This window comes from Balaenoptera borealis, assembly GCF_965194805.1.
Source record: "Balaenoptera borealis genome assembly, chromosome: 19".
NCBI lineage: Eukaryota > Metazoa > Chordata > Mammalia > Artiodactyla > Balaenopteridae > Balaenoptera > Balaenoptera borealis.
In genome coordinates, this window is record NC_138878.1 from 13,650,327 (window position 1) to 13,666,675 (window position 16,349).

Genomic DNA, 16,349 nt, shown 5'->3' on the forward strand with positions numbered 1-16,349 from the left:
AGGTCTAGACAGATAGCACCAAAAATTCAGTAAATTTATTAATATTAATATAATTGATCATAATAAGCTAATAACAAAATTTATTATAACAAACACTACTCCTTATTCAATTCTTAAAATGTGCCAGGACATTTAACTATTAGGTCCAGAAGGGTTAAGTGACTTTGATTTGCCAAAGATCTCACATCAAATGTAGTAAATGGTATAGTCAGGATTTGGATTAAAGTCTGACTCCAAAGCTGTGTTCATACCTACTATGCTACAAACCCTCTAATTTACTTTTAAAGACTCCACTAAGTAATAACCTCACATTTCACATCTTGGTACTTTTTAATATACACCCCCCTCCCACCTCCCAACTCCCAACTCCTATATCTTTCCCCTCCACATACAGAAATCCTACCATCTTATAAAGGTCAATTCAAACAGGCATTCTGCATGAAGCATTCTCTAATTATCCAAAGTTCTGAATTTCTAAAACATTTTATTTATATAGTGTAGTGACCAAGAGTGAGGCTTTGGAGTAAGAATGACTACATTCAAATGCCAGCTCCTATCACTTCCTAGTTAAGTGCAATGTTGGACAAATTACCTAACCACTCTAAGCCTTAGTTTCCTTATTTGTAAGAAGAGGATAACAGCACTTATAAAATAAGGTTGATACAGGATTAAATAAGATAATGAAAGTGAAGGTCTTAGAACATTGCCCAGCTCATAATAAATCATCCAGTACAAAGGTTCTATTATCACTATCATGTCACTGACCTATGCCAGCAACTCTTGTTACATTTTATCACAGTTATCTCTGCACAAGTCACCCCGACTATCTGTTTACTAAGTTCCTTGCAGGCCAAGACTATGCCTTAGGCGTTACTGTATTCCTTACGGCACTCACGCTGCCCTGCACTTAGCAGATACTCAATATTTACTGAACAAATGAATCAAAGTACCCTTGAAAGGCAACCCAAATATAGGAAAATTAATTAAATATACACATAATATATACAATAACACATGCATACCTCATAGGAATCTCTGTCAGGAGATTATAGCTCACATCTAATATTTCTATCTTCTTTGCTTCACAGGCCCAGTCAGGGACACACTCAAGCAGGTTTCTGCAGAAAATAAATAATTAAAAGGCATCATTTAAGATGATGAGTGGAACTCATTCCGTTTCACTAGTCTGTAATGTATCGTTAATGGTCCCCTGAGCTCCCTGAGGGCAGAAGCACTATCCCCAAGGCATACCTGATGCACTGCCTGGAATACAGTAGGTGCTCAATGAATGTCGCTGATAGAAACGTGGAGAGAGACGAGCACACATACATGCATGACACTGGATCAAGCGTGCTGCGGGCTCACTGAAGATACAAAGGCCTTCAGTATAGAAAAGCACATAGGTGGTGGGATGGGATGGGGAGAGGGGAGGAAAGCCTTAAAGGAAGAAGAGGCATTTTAAACAAATCTTCAAAGATGAGTAGGATTTCCTCAAGTAATGATGGGGGGAGAAGAGAAGCAAATTATGGGAAAAAATGAACCAAATGAATAAAAGTGAGCAAGTAAGGACAAAAGAAAACTAGTGGGAGAAAAGTTCCGGATCATTTAGAATGTGAATTCAAATATTTAGTAGAGCACTGGGCAAGTATTCAGTCACAGGAATTTATTTTCAGATGTTACTTAGCTTCCCCAAGCCTCAAAGTATCTACTGACCGATGGATCAATACGATGAGGCAGAATGAAATAAGTGCTGTGAGAGAAACGCAGATGCTGCTCTGACTGCTTAGTGAAGGAAGCACTTCAAGGCAAGCTCCCTAAGAAATATGACATCTGGGGCAGAATCTGAAGAATGTTGTACACGCCGGAGGTGTGGTGGACATTCCAAGCGAGAGGTGACAACATGAGCTAGAGCACAGAGGCAAGAAAAGAATAATCAGCAGTTTGGTGACGCTGGAGCAGCCAATACAGAGCACAGAGTGGGAAGAAACAAGGCTAGAAATATCTAATCATGTCTAGGAGGTTGACTCTATCCTGCAGATGTAGGGGGATCACTGAAGGGTTGGTGAGCAGTTTTGCACTTTTAAGAGCTCGCTCTGTGAATACACGGAGGTCTGGTTGAGGTGGTTATATCAGTAAAAGGAAGCATAATCAGGAAGCTGTTAGAGAATTCCAGACAGGGAATGATAAGGGCCTCAATGAGTAGTAACACACCTGGAAGGGAGGGGAGGGGCGCCAGAAACATTTAGGAGACAAAAATCAAAATGACCTGGAGATGGATTAGACATGTGAGTGGAGGAGCAGAGGGAAGAATCAAAAGTGATATTTAGGCTTTAGCCTAGATGACCAGAGAGGAAATCCTATCCAGAGAAAGGACTGATAAGCTCCAAATGAGGTTGGGAATCATGAATTTCAGTGGTGTCCATCTGGATCTGATTGTCTTATGATAATGCCAAAAGCCAAAACAGAAAACAAGACAAGTTAAAGTGCGGGTGGAGGGGTGGATAATAAATTTAATTTTGCACATATTTGAGGTACTTGGAGAAGTGCAGGTTGAAACATCTGTTATGACATTGGACATACAGGTCTGAGGCTGAAGGAAGGAGTCTGGACTGGTGATCTGGGTGATGCTGACACTGAAGTGTAGTGAAATCCTGGGAGTAAATGAGATCGTGCCAAATGAGAAGTGCAGTGGGCCAAAGACAGACCCTGGGATAACTGACCTTTAAAGGGCTAGCTAAGAAAGAGGAGTTAAGGAAGAGACAGAAGAAATGGTCAGAGCAGCATGAAAAGAAAATCACACGGTCTCAGCCAGCCAAGGAAACAGCACATTTGAAGAAAAGAAAACAAGATGAACAGTGTCAATACAGAAAAGTTCCACAAGAGGAGATCTAAAGCCAGTTGTGGTGGGGTGAACAAAGGGGAACAGGAAATTGAGCCAAGAAATGCAGATAATTCTCGAGAAATTTGGACAAAAAGGGATCAGAGGGATGAGGGAGCAGACAATAACTAGAGGGGTTGCAAGATAAAGGGAACATTTTTTGTTTGTTAAGACAGAGGAGCTATGAGTGTGCGCAGAGACCAAGGAAAAGAAAAACACCGAACACGCGTGAGAGGAGGAGGAGGAGGAGGATGAGTAACAGAGCAAGGTCCAGAGCAGTGGGAGTGGACGGGATCAAAGGCACAGATGGCTGGGCTGGCCTTGAACAGAGGAAAGAAGCAGAGAATGGATATGAATCTACATGAATTTACGCAAGGGGCTAGGAAGCTGAGAGATCACCCATGATGACCTCTATTTTCCCAGTCAAGTGGGAAACTGAGCTCTGGAGACGAGGAGGTGAGGGGCGGTGGGGCTGAGAGAAGCCAAGCAGTTTGGAACAGATGTCAGGACACTCGAAGGAGCTGACGGCAGAAGAGACTCCAGATGAGGCTGGAAACTAAATACATGATCTTCTTCAGTAATGATCAAGCTCAGTGGGGAAGGTCAATCTTAGTCTTGATCCATGTTGGGGTTTTGATGGGAAGATATGACAGAAAGAAATGGATGGAAGGGAATCTAGAACAATAGCTTAATAATAATGATGATAAAGTAACAACAACAAAAAGAAACCTGGCTATCACAGCTAATATTTCTTGAGAGACTCATTTTATGCCAGGCACTATGCTACATATTTTGCGTTTACTGTCTCCTTTAATCTTTATGAAAACCCTGAGCATATAGGACTCTGTCCACTGCCCCTTCTACCTGCTTCTAGCACTCTATACTCACGGCACTTATGATGCTGCCCTCTTACTGCTTATTTGATGGTCAAACTCTCCACTAGACTGTAAAACTCAGCCAGTGACTCCTGAATGCCTAACACAGTATTAAAAATGAATGAAGGAAAGAAAGCAAACTTCATTTACATTTGTTCTTGACCACCAACAGAAGAAATAAAATCCTGAATATAATTAATCTCTCTGAAAATCAGATTAACATGGGTCACAAGAGTATAAAAAAAATAAGAGAACAACATTTTAAGTCACTAAAAACCAAGAATTATCTGATTCCAATTGGAAAAAGAAAATCACTGCCATGGAGGGGAAATAGGTCTTTGTTTACAACTCATGCTAAATCCACAAACTTTAACAATGAGTAATTCAGAGGCACCTTCCTGTTTCAAGAGGACCTTCCTTTATCTAAATAGCATGGCCATTAAACTTATTCCTCCACTCAACCTTTGCTCTTCTCCCGGTTATCCACATATTTCAATGTATTAGCATTTCTTGTACCTCAAAACTGTCAAAGTGCCCACAGACATCTCTTAAATACAGGAATCAAACAAGCACCACCCTCATGAGACACACTCACCGGGAGAGTTCTAGAGAAGTGAGCAGACTGGGTACTGGATAGACATTCACTGCTGTCAGCCCTAATCAGAAAACAGATTGGTGTTAGTGACGTTCTCCAAAGAAGAATGTAACTGAGAGTAAACAAGGGGGAAAGCTGATGAAAATTGATGTCACCTACTGACATGAACTAAAGATGAAAACCAGTGGGTATCGCAAAGCACCGAGCTGATCTCCCTGTGCTACGCTGCTGCTTCCAACTAGCTACTTTACATTCGGTAGTGTATATATGTTGATGCTACTCTCACTTCGCCCCAGCTCAAGAGGGAGGGGATATGGGGACATGTGTATGCATATGGCTGATTCACTTTGGTGTACAACAGAAACTAACACAGTGTTGTGAAGCAATTATACTCCAATAAAGATCTATTAAAATTAAAAATTAAAAGAAAACAGTGGGTAACTCACATTGACTAACTTTATTTAACTACTTGATCCCCATCTGAAAACCAAATACAACAACTAATTGGAGGATCTTGGGTACTGCACCGGAGTCACACTGGATCAGGCAGCTGTTAAATGTTAACAATAATTGCTTAGCTTATTAACATTAAAAATGAATAACTGAATTTTCCCTGGCAACATTTTAATTTTTAATTAAAGCAAAACAAATAAAGAAAAGTACAGTAATCTTAAATGTATAGATCAATGAATTTTTACAAAAAGAACATACTGGTATAACCAGTAGGCAGATCAAGAAACAGAGCAGTACCAGCTGCCCGGAAACTTCCCCTCATCCCCCCTCCCTCTAGTCACTACCCCACACACAGATTACTTTTACCTATTTATATAAATACACACATTCATTATATACAATTTTTTTGTCTGGCTTCATCACTGAACATTGCGCTTGTGAGATATTTGTTCATGTTACTGAATATGGTTGTAGTTCATCCATTCTCATGGCTGTATAAAATTTTTCCTGGGAATATACCACAATTTATTTACCCATTGTAGAGTTGATGGGCATTTTAAGTCTTGTCTAGCTGGGGGTTACTATGAATAGTGCCTCTGTGAACATTTTGTCCACGTCTTTTGTGGACTAACATAAGCATTTATGTTGAATACAAGCTTAGGAGAGGAACTGCCGAGTGCAGGGGGTGCATATGTGTGACTTCAGGAGATACTACCATGCAGTTTTCCAAAGTGGTTGCAACAATTTACACGCCCAACAACTGGCACTGGTATTTTCAGCCTTTTTTATTCTAGTCATTCTGGTAGGTGTGCAGTGGTGTCACACTGAGATTCCAATTTGCATATCCCTGATGACTCTGGTGTGATGGCACTTCCCTATGCTAATTGGCCATTTGGATAAATTCTTTTGTGAAGCTGAAAGCTGAGTTCTTTACTTATGAGGTGTCAAAACTTCAAGTGTTGATGTGAATCCTTCCCGGTTGTAGAATTTAAGGATTCTGTGAACAGAACAAGCCCCATTAACAGTACTGTGACAGAATCTACCAAGAAGGCCTACATGTATGTCAATGGGTCTTTTCCCAGAGGGCCAGTCATTCAGATTCTCTAGATACTTTAAGAATACAGATTAGGCCTGATAATAAGTATTTCCAGGACAAAAGAACTACTACCATCTTACAACATGTATAAACAGCACGACTCAACAAACAGCCCGAAGCAATTAATCTAAACTACAATTTGAAGCTTCTATAACATGATAAAAGGCAATGAAAAGAGAAGTCTTAACTCTCTTTTATCCTAATAATATATTTTAACGATACAGAAAAGGGAATAAAATAATGAATATTCTTTCACCCATCACCTAGCTTTTAACAAATCGTGACATTCTGCCTTATATGCTTCAGCCTTTTTAAGAATTAAAACACTGCACATACCAAGAGGCAAACACCATCCGGAATATGATTTTTATCATTCCCATGGATTCTTTCATACTGTCATGGCATACTTAGAGCTAAGCAAACAACATTTTTATGTGTTTTAAAATTTGATATAACTATCATAGTGTACTCAACCACTGACTCCTGAATACCTAACATAGTGTTAAAAATAAGAAGGCAAACCTCATTTATGTTTATTCTTGACCACCAGTTGAAGTAATAAAATCCTGAATATAATTAATCTCTCCACAAATCAGACCAATATGGGTCACAAGAGTATCAAAAAGGGGAACAAAATTTTAAAAAGTCAGAAAAACCAAGAATTATCTGATTCCAATTGGCAAAAAGGAAATAACACCATGGAGGGGTAACAGATCTTGGTATCTCATTCTAAATCCACAGGCTTTTATTTTTTTTGTTTTTGTTTTTTTTAATAAATTTATTTATTTATTTTTGGCTGCGTTGGGTCTTCATTGCTGTATGCGGGCTTTCTCTAGTTGCGGCGAGCGGGGGGCTACTCTTCGTTGTGGTGTGCGGGCTTCTCATTGCGGTGGCTTCTCTTTGTTGTGGAGTTCGGGCTCTAGGCTCACAGGCTTCAGTAGTTGTGGCACGTGGGCACAGTAGTTGTGGCTCGCGGGCTCTAGAGCTCAGGCTCAGCAGTCGTGGCACACAGGCTTAGCTGCTCCACGGCATGTGGATTCTTAACCACTGCACCACCAGGGAAGTCCAATCCATAGGCGTTTAGAATGAGTAATTCATAGGTACCTTTCTGTTTCAAGAGGACCATTCCTTTCACTGCAGGATATCAAAACATGCACTTCCTTTTTTTGCTCAAAAGATTTCTGAGATTTATCCATACTAATACACAAAGCTCTAGTACATTCATTTCCATTGCTGTGCAATATTCTGTTATATAAATTTATCACTGTTTTGTTTACCCATTTTCCTATTTATAGTCATATTTTTAGTTTTTTTCACTATAACATACAATACTGTGATAAACATTCTAGGACACATCTCCTATGTGAGTGTCTGGGAGATATTCCAAGCAGGGGAGCTGCTAGAACACGGGCTCTGTGTATCTTTGTCTTCTCTGACACCATCATGCTGCTCTCCGTGTTGGTTTTACCAACTCCCCCTGGCAGCGTTTGAGAGGTACTGCTTCTCCACATCTTCAGTAAGCTTAGTGTTATTATTTTTATTTGATGAGTATAAAATGGTATTATCTAAATTTGCATTTCTTTGACTGATACTTAGTGAAATTAAACATCTTTTTCTTTACTTCTTTAATTTATTTTTATTTATGGCTGTGTTGGGTCTTCGTTTCTGTGCGAGGGCTTTCTCTAGTTGTGGCAAGCGGAGGCCACTCTTCATCGCGGTGCGCGCGGGCCTCTCACTATCGCGGCCTCTCTTGTTGCGGAGCACAGGCTCCAGACGCGCAGGCTCAGTAATTGTGGCTCACGGGCCCAGTTGCTCCGCGGCATGTGGGATCTTCCCAGACCAGGGCTCGAACCCGTGTCCCCTGCATTGGCAGGCAGATTCTCAACCACTGCACCACCAGGGAAGCCCTCCTTTACTTCTTTAAACACAGAAAAAGTAGTTACAGTTGACGCTTGAACAATGTGGGGGTTATGGGCACTGACCCTCTGTGCAGTTGAAAATCTGCATATAACTTTATATATATATGTAAATACTACAATACTACACAATCCGTGGTTGGTTGAATCTACAGATACGGAATCATGGATACAGAGGGCTAACTGTAACGTTATACTCCCATTTTTGACTGTTTAGAGGATTGGTGACTCTAAACCCTGCATTATTCAAGGGTCAAATGTATTTACTATTGAAAAAAATGCATGTTTAAGTGGACCTGTGCAGGGAATCCCCTGGTGGTCCAGTGGTTAGGACTTAGTGCTTTCACTGCTGTGGCCCAGGTTCAATCTGTGGTTGGGGAACGAAGACCCCGCAAGCTGCACGGTGTGGCCAAAACAAAACAAAACAAACAAACCAAAAAAAGGGGACCTGTACAGCTCAAACCCATGTTGTTCAAGGGTCAACTGTATAACTTCTTCGGTAAAGAAGAACTCTCTATAAACAGAATGGCCTCAACAAATATGAGGCCTTTTATATTGAAAAATATTCCTGGGGCAAATAAATCACTATTGAAATGAAGGGCTTCTCATTCTGGAACTGAGGCAGCACAAGGTTTTAGACTAGAGATTGGCAAACTTTTTCTGTAAAGGGCTAAATATTTAGTAATATTTTGGCCTTTGTGGGCCATGTGGTCTCTCTTAAAACTACTCAATTTTGCCACTGTAGCATGAGAGTGGTTAATATGTAGACAAATGAATGTGGGTGTGTGCCCATCAAATTTTATTCACTTAAATTTGAATTTCATATAACTTTCCCATGTCAAAATTATTCTTCCTTTGATTTTTTTAAAACCCAACCACTAAAAAATGTAAAAACCCATTCCACGTGAGCCATACAAAAACAGATGGTAGGCCAGATTTAGCCCCTGGGCTGTAGCTGGACAACCCTTGTTTTAGACCATCACTGAATATGTGACCATATTCTCTTTTGAACGTGCTTGCCCACCCTCCTAACTTCCTGTCATTTTGCAGAATGCCTCTTATTATTATGTTCACTTAGTGAATCTCAAATTGTCCTGCAATGTCTTTTTATGCATATCTCAACCACTGAAGTGTCGACGGCAAACTTAAAGCTAGGTCTCAGTGAACCTCAAACTCCGCTTCGCAGAGTATCTGAGGAACACCCCAGATGCCATTGTTCTTGGAAAGCTTGGACAAGAGCTACAAGAGGAAATACAGGAGGCTGGGTAGAGAACTCACTGTTCGAACTGGCGTAGAGAGTTCGAAGGGAGAAGCCGCTGAGCGTCAGCTCCCTCAGCTGGTTGCGCTCACAATGCAGCTGCTCCAAGTTGCACAAGGAGCTAAGATCTAAGTCAGCCAGCCGATTGTCCCGCAGATCCATGTGGGTGATGTACTTATTTCCCTCCAGATTCTCAATAACCATGGTTTTCAGATGGTTCATCCTTAATATTCAGAAATAAGAAAATCATTAGAAATAAATTTTACTAAATGCACTGACCAAAAGAAAAATAGAAGTATGATCCTTTTTTCTCTTTCCTAAACAGCATAAGAATTTCACTACTTGCCTCATTTTGCAAGGTACTAAGTAAGTAACCACAGATAGCTGTACCTTGAGTTCTTTGTTTATAAACTAAGTTAGAGACAATCCAGATTGGCAAATACATGTACAAATTAAATAAAGAGAAAGGAAAGGGGACCATGCCCACGAACAGTTTAAAACTTGCACCCAAATACCAAGTATATTAGGTAGGGATGAAGGAATAGGACAAAGGAACAAGAAGATGAACATAACCTGTCGGGTTAGGAGTAGCAAGGCATTCACGGAGTAAGCACCAGGTAAGAGCAAGAGGAAGCAGTCATACTTCCTCTTGCTGCTCTGCCTACTCTCTCTAGTGCTAAGATTCCCATTATCGCAATTAATGAAGAGGAAAATAATCTGTATCAATATGGAATAGTTCAAGGGCAAATTATAGAAAATGATGACTTCTTTGTTCTCTTCTATATAAGTATCTGATTTAATGCATGCAGGCCTGTTCATTTTCCTGCATTTCAATAAATTTTTCTGTTACTATGTCTTTATAAGGGACATCGATGACTTAGTGTAAATGACAAAACATCCAGTATGTGTGTTTTACTAGCTTCCTTTAGGAAAAGATTATAAATAAATAATATATTTAAAAAGGGAATAAAACTCTTATTAAAAATTGTTAGTAAAACTGTTAACATTTTAATTATAATACAATAGATATCAAGAAGCAACCCAATGATTCAACAGAAAAATGGTCAAGTTTATGGAAAAATACAAACTACCAATAAGCATACAAAAAGACACTCAACTCACTCACCATAAATGCTGATTAAAACAATGAAATACTATTTTCTACCTACTACATTGACAATAAGGAAAAAGACTGCTAAAATCCAACACTGGTAAGAATGTGACGAAATCGGAGTTCTCATAAAACATTGCTGGGAGGGTAAGTCAGAATAACCTTTGTCTCTACCACATGGTACACCTACCTCATTCATAATCTCTCTGCCATTGAGTGAAAAACGAAGCTTAACTACAGCTTTGAAAACATACAGTGTTCTAAAATCCTAATGTTTTAAAGAGTCTTCATAAAAAGAAAACGTAAAGGTTCATTAGAGGTCAGGCAAAAGGAAGGCATGGTGAAGAATGACCTCACCTCAAATCCACATGTTTGACGTGGCTCATACAGTTCAGCACCCCCAGGTTTAGCACTTCCAGTTGGTTTCCTGCCATAACCACTTTATCTAACATAGTGAGTTTCTCATAAACCTTGGGAATTTGACTAAAGTTGTTGAAGGAAATTCCCAGGGAGGAAAGCTGTTGCAGATTTCCCAATTCTTCAGGTAAAGTAGTCAGAAAGTTGCCATCAAGACAGAGGGTTTGAAGACTGCAAGAAGAAAACAAAACTACTTGATGAAAGGTTTTAACTGGAATGGATGGAACTAGAATTATGGATTTTGACTTGTCATTAACTTATTATGAGTCCAATAATGATAAAATGCCCTAAGTCTATCTAAATAGACTCTTACTAAGATAACTGAAATACAGATGGTCCCTCTAACATCAAGGGTAATCAGAGCCTCTGCTGTTAAAACTGAGGGACTAGTTACTTCTGTAGGCAAGTATCTGCTGCTGACCAGAATCCTCATAATTGCATGTTTTATTTCACTGCAAGAGCTCATGGAACTACCTTCATTCCAAATGCCAGACAAGTTCCTTATGCTGCAAACACAGGAAAAGACAAATCTAGTAAAAGTCAGATACTTACTTCAGCAGATTGCCAATCTGACTCGGCAGGTCGTGGAATCCATTACAGGAAAGGTTGAGCTCGGTCAGGGTAGAAATTTCACATAACAGTACAGGAAATGACCCAAGCTTATTATGGGACAAGTTCAGGCCCTTAAGCTGAGAAAATCTAAAAAGCAAAGACACATTATACTACTGAATGAAAAAGTGATCTATTTTAAATGTCCATCAAAGAATTTGTTCTGCAAATATTTACTGAGCACTCAGTATGTGCCAAACATTATGTGTGGCATAGACACTAAGATGACTAACACCCAGTCCAAGCTATCGAGAAAACCAGGTCTGGTGTGACAGGAGTTGTTCTCTCTTCTCCTTAAAAAAGCAGAAAATCTTGAAAAGCTCACATTGGTACAATTATTTTCTATCAAAGTGAATCAATCATTACTGATATGCTTCAAATCTTTTCCTTTATTAAATTTCTACATGCAATATACGAAAGCCTTAACAATAATTAATCAACCCATGGACACAGGAATAGCTAACAAACCTTCAGATCAAATCCCATTATAAGCAATTTCTTTTTTTGTACTGAAATTACGCTGGCTCAAAAGTCACTTGAAATGAATGGGCCAGTTAGAGCTTAAAAATATGTAAGTGATACTGAGTTTTACTGTAATGTGATGATACTTTTTTTTGTAGAAGTAAAAGTATCTATATAATGTCTCACTGAGAGATAGTATCATCATAAATAGGATCCATAGGAGTCACTCCTGTAATTCTACTTAGAAGTATTATACTTCATTACTATACTAGTACAAGATGGTAAGGCTGAGGTGGTGTTCTCCACGATGATGAACTATATCATCTGCTTCTAGATTTGAATCCTTGATACCTCTCTCTAATGTTCCTCTTCCAAAGTTTCAACTTCTGACTTCCAAATATCCTGATCTTGAGTACTGATTGTTCCTTCGGCTTGGCACCTTGACTTCCAAATTGCTAATCCAGCCCTCAAACTAGATTAACCCTCTTTTCATAGAAACAGAAGGAAATACTAGAAACCCACTTCCTTAAAATTATAGCTTGTTTTTATTTTTAAATATCAATATTATTAAAATAATTATTTCATTACTAAATATAGGCTTATATTTGAAAACCTTTGCAAAACATTTCAGATGAGGTAAAAATCATATGCTTTCTGAAAATTATTCTAGAAATATTAGTTACTAAGTATATAAAATATGTCATTTCAATGTGCATTTAGCTTTTTAATCACCATGAAATTTGAACGCTTTAATTTCCAATTTCTCTCCTCCCCACAAGAAGCCCAATTACTTACACCATATATTTATTCACTTCCGCCCATTTTTAAAGGGAGGAAGGAGATGAAATGGGTGGAGGGTGGGAATGGGGAATATATTCTAACAAAGAAGATGGGAAAACATACGGGTCATTGTCCCTTAGGACTGAAATGGTTCCTTTATTAGAAGAGAGAGGTTTCATAGCTGACAAAAGGCTTCAGAGTTGGCAGTAGCAGGCGCAAAGGAGAGATAAAAGCCCTAACCTGGGAGTGGAATTCTTGAAATCTGGCCTATTTCCTTTAAGTTATTTAAGTTTGAAACTTCTGATTCAAAAACTTCCCATATACAGAATCTCGATTTACCCTGGAGGCAGATCATGCACTGCTGTCAATGACATAGAGAAAAGGATTATCCAAATCAAGGGCAGCTCAATGTTGCCTCCGAAACGGAAACTGTGCATCTATCTTCTCTTGTACGGAGGGGAGAAGGGGAGTGGGAAAACTGTGTGAATAAAAATTCTTACTTCCTCTTCAAAATGGAGGGGAAGTTTTCAAATATATATATGATGGTAAACATGCTCGCTTATAGGTATTGATTACGATTCAGTTTTAGTAAGCTAGTCTGGAAACCTATGCCCCACATACTTGTAGAAAGTGTCAAGGCCCCCTGGTCTTTCTAATTGCATGAAGTTGTGTCGCAAGTTGAGGTAGGTGATATCTTGACTGTAGAAGAGATGCTCAGGAACCTCCTCAAGGCTGTGACACGAGAGGTCCACGGTACTGATACGCTGGGACACCACCTGGACAAGGTCAAAGAGAAGAGCCATCTGAGCCAGCCCCAAATGTTTCCCACTCAGTGGAGGATGGAACGGCATTGACACAAAAAGGCACCGATTAAAAAGATGGGCGGGGCTTCCCTGGTGGCGCAGTGGTTAAGAATCCGCCTGCCAACGCAGGTGACACGGGTTCAAGCCCTGGTCCGGGAAGAAGCCCTTAGACCGCGTTAACAACTAAGCCCATGCGCCACAACTACTGAGCCTGCACTCCAGAGCCAGCGAGCCATAACTACTGAGCCTGTGTGCCACGATTACTAAAGCCCGCGTGCCTAGAGCCTGTGCTCCGCAACAAGAGAAGCCACTGCAACGAGAAGCCTGCACACCGCAATGAAGAGTAGCCCCCGGTCGCCCACACACAGCAACGAAGACCCATCGCAGCCAAAAATAAATAAATAAATTTATTTATTTATTTATTTTTAAAAAAAGATGGGAAAGAAAAGAAAGGTCATGAGATCCGATTATTCATTTATAAGAAACAGTTAATTTTTACTTTTTCCTAAAACCATGAGATGCTTGAAAAACAGAAAGGTATAAGCTGTAAAGTGTCTACAAATAAAAGGTAAAAAAAAAATACAAATCATAAAGATGGAAAGTTAATAGTTCATGCAAGAAGTAAAGATGATTCAAAGTAACTGTACAAAACTTTAGGAGGGAGTGTGATACTGAAAGACACAGCCTTTTGCAGCCACACAAGCCCTGTTCCTTACTTGTGCAGTTTCTTCATCTGTCATGAGGAAAATTAAATAACCAAGCACACAGCACCACTGCTTAGCATGCAAAAGGTGCTCAAAAAATATTAATCTCTCTTTACAAGGGCAGAAGAATGAAATAGCTATTTAAAATTGAAACTAGTTTTATTCAGAGAAGATTTTATTACCACCGCAAGCACAGAAAATCCAATGAAGCCAAAACAAGATTTATATTACTATAATAGTAGGCTAATACAACATGGACTGTGAAAATGGGTCTAAAACAAACAAAATATCACTGCAAAAGTCATTCATGTTTTGATGGCATGTCATTATACTGAAACAATCCTTCATGCAGCTATTTAGCTCCATAAAGAAAAATGTGTTTAAATTCTGAAAAGATGGCTAGGAGAACAAGAGAATTTGGAAAATGAAATACAATTTTAGAGCACTTCATCTTTAAAGGCTAGGAAAGCAGAAATTATGCTAAAAAGCCAATTATCCTCAGCATACAGGAATAATGGTTTGTGACAGGATCACAGGTCATGTCCCATCAGTAAGTTCAAATTTAAAGTGGTTCATCAAAGCTGTGCTAAATACATACAGAAGCACCAGGCTACGAGTTAGGGAACAGCTCTATCTATCACTGACCACTATGGTCGAGGGAGAGTCATTTGAATTTCATTGTGTCTCAAATCCTTCAAGGCCCTACCTTTTTCACAGAGATGGTATAAAGGTAAATGCACCTGAAAACACTTTTGTAAGCATTCTGTACTATGCAAATATAAATAATAAGTTAAGGACCTGGGAGAATTCCATTTCATTCACTATGTACTCAGAAAGGCCCAGAGTGATGTGCATAAGAATTATAATTTGATCTCTTGGGAGTAAGTTCAGTTTCAAAATATACTTCTGTTGGGTTTCTCTGCTCTTATCTCCACATCAGGACGTCTGACAGCTTATCACCTTGGATGATTGCCGCTGCCATCTCTGGTACTCAGCCAAAGTCTCAAAGCTGACGTGATAGGTCTGAGCTTGGGCTCCAGCTGAGCTGAATGCAAGGCAGTACTGACGTCGCTTCACTTCTTCTACCTGAAGAAGAGGAGGGGAGAAAACCAGAACCGATTAAAGTAAACAATCCCAATCAAAAATCAAAGGACAAGACAAACAACTCAATTTTTTAAAATAGGCAAAAGATCTGAACAGATATTTCTCCAAAGAAGACAGGAATGGCCAAGAAGCACATGACATGATGTTCTACATCATTAGTTATTAGATAAATGCAAGTCAAAACCACAAAGTAGGGCTTCCCTGGTGGCGCAGTGGTTGAGAGTCTGCCTGCCAATGCAGGGGACACGGATTCGAGCCCTGGTCTGGGAAGATCCCACATGCCGTGGAGCAACTAGGCCCGTGAGCCACAGCTGCTGAGCCTGCGCGTCTGGAGCCTGTGCTCCGCAACAAGAGAGGCCGCGATACTGAGAGGCCTGCGCACCGCGATGAAGAGTGGCCCCCGCTTGCCACAACTAGAGAAAGCCCTCACACAGAAACGAAGACCCAACACAGCCAAAAATAAATAAATAAAAAAAAAAAAAAAAAAAAAAAACCCACAAAGTACCATGTCACATTCACTAGGACGGCTAAAATCAAAAACACAGATAATAACAAGTGTTGGATAACAAGCATTAGCAAGCATACAGAGAAACTGGAACCCTCATACACTGCTGTGGGAATGTGAAATGGTGCAGCCACTTTGGAAAACAGCCTGGCAATCCCTCAAAAGCAACCATGCGACGCAGCAATTCCACTCCTAGGTATATACCCAAGAAAAGACGCATCCACACAAAAATTTGTATGTGAATTATAGCAGCATTATGCATAATAGCCAAAAAGTGGAAATAACCTCAATGTTCATCAACAGGTAAATGTATAAACAAAATGTAATACATCCATACAATGGAATACTATTCAGCCATAAATGGGAATAAAATATTGATACACACTACAACATGCATGAACCTTGAAAACGTTACACTAAGCGAAAAAAGTCAGTCACAAAGAACCATATATTGTATGATTCCATTTATATGAAACGTCCAGAATCAGTAAATCTATAGAGACAGAAAGTAGATTAACGGGTGCCTGGGGCTGGAGAAGGAATGGGGAGATGACGGCTAAGTAGTGCAGGGTTTCTTTTCAAAGGGTCATGAAAGTATTCTAAAATCGATTACGGTGATAGTTGCACAGCTCTGTGAATATACTAAAAGTCACTGAATTGTATACTTTAAATGGGTTAATTGTACACTATATGAATTCTATCTCATAAAGCTGTTTAAAAAAAACCAAAGGGGGAATTCCCTAGTGGTCCAGTGGTTAAGACTCCACGCTTCTTCCACTGCAG

General features: G+C 39.6%; 1 protein-coding gene across 3 annotated transcripts in view; it reads right to left on the bottom strand.

Annotated features, from left to right (window-relative positions):
* PHLPP2 (PH domain and leucine rich repeat protein phosphatase 2) overlaps window positions 1–16,349 on the bottom strand; it is a 77,162-nt gene that overhangs the window by 19,917 nt on the left and 40,896 nt on the right. For 2 of the 3 annotated variants that reach the window (XM_082369777.1, XM_082369776.1), the window contains exons 5-11: window positions 14,918–15,043; window positions 13,072–13,226; window positions 11,152–11,298; window positions 10,540–10,770; window positions 9,092–9,294; window positions 4,349–4,409; window positions 1,023–1,118 (exon numbers count right to left, since the gene is read on the bottom strand). In XM_082369777.1, coding sequence (XP_082225903.1) covers window positions 1,023–1,118; window positions 4,349–4,409; window positions 9,092–9,294; window positions 10,540–10,770; window positions 11,152–11,298; window positions 13,072–13,226; window positions 14,918–15,043 — 1,019 coding nt within the window. The remainder of the gene's footprint in view (window positions 1–1,022; window positions 1,119–4,348; window positions 4,410–9,091; window positions 9,295–10,539; window positions 10,771–11,151; window positions 11,299–13,071; window positions 13,227–14,917; window positions 15,044–16,349) is intronic. The other variant, XM_082369778.1, reaches the window with a different exon arrangement.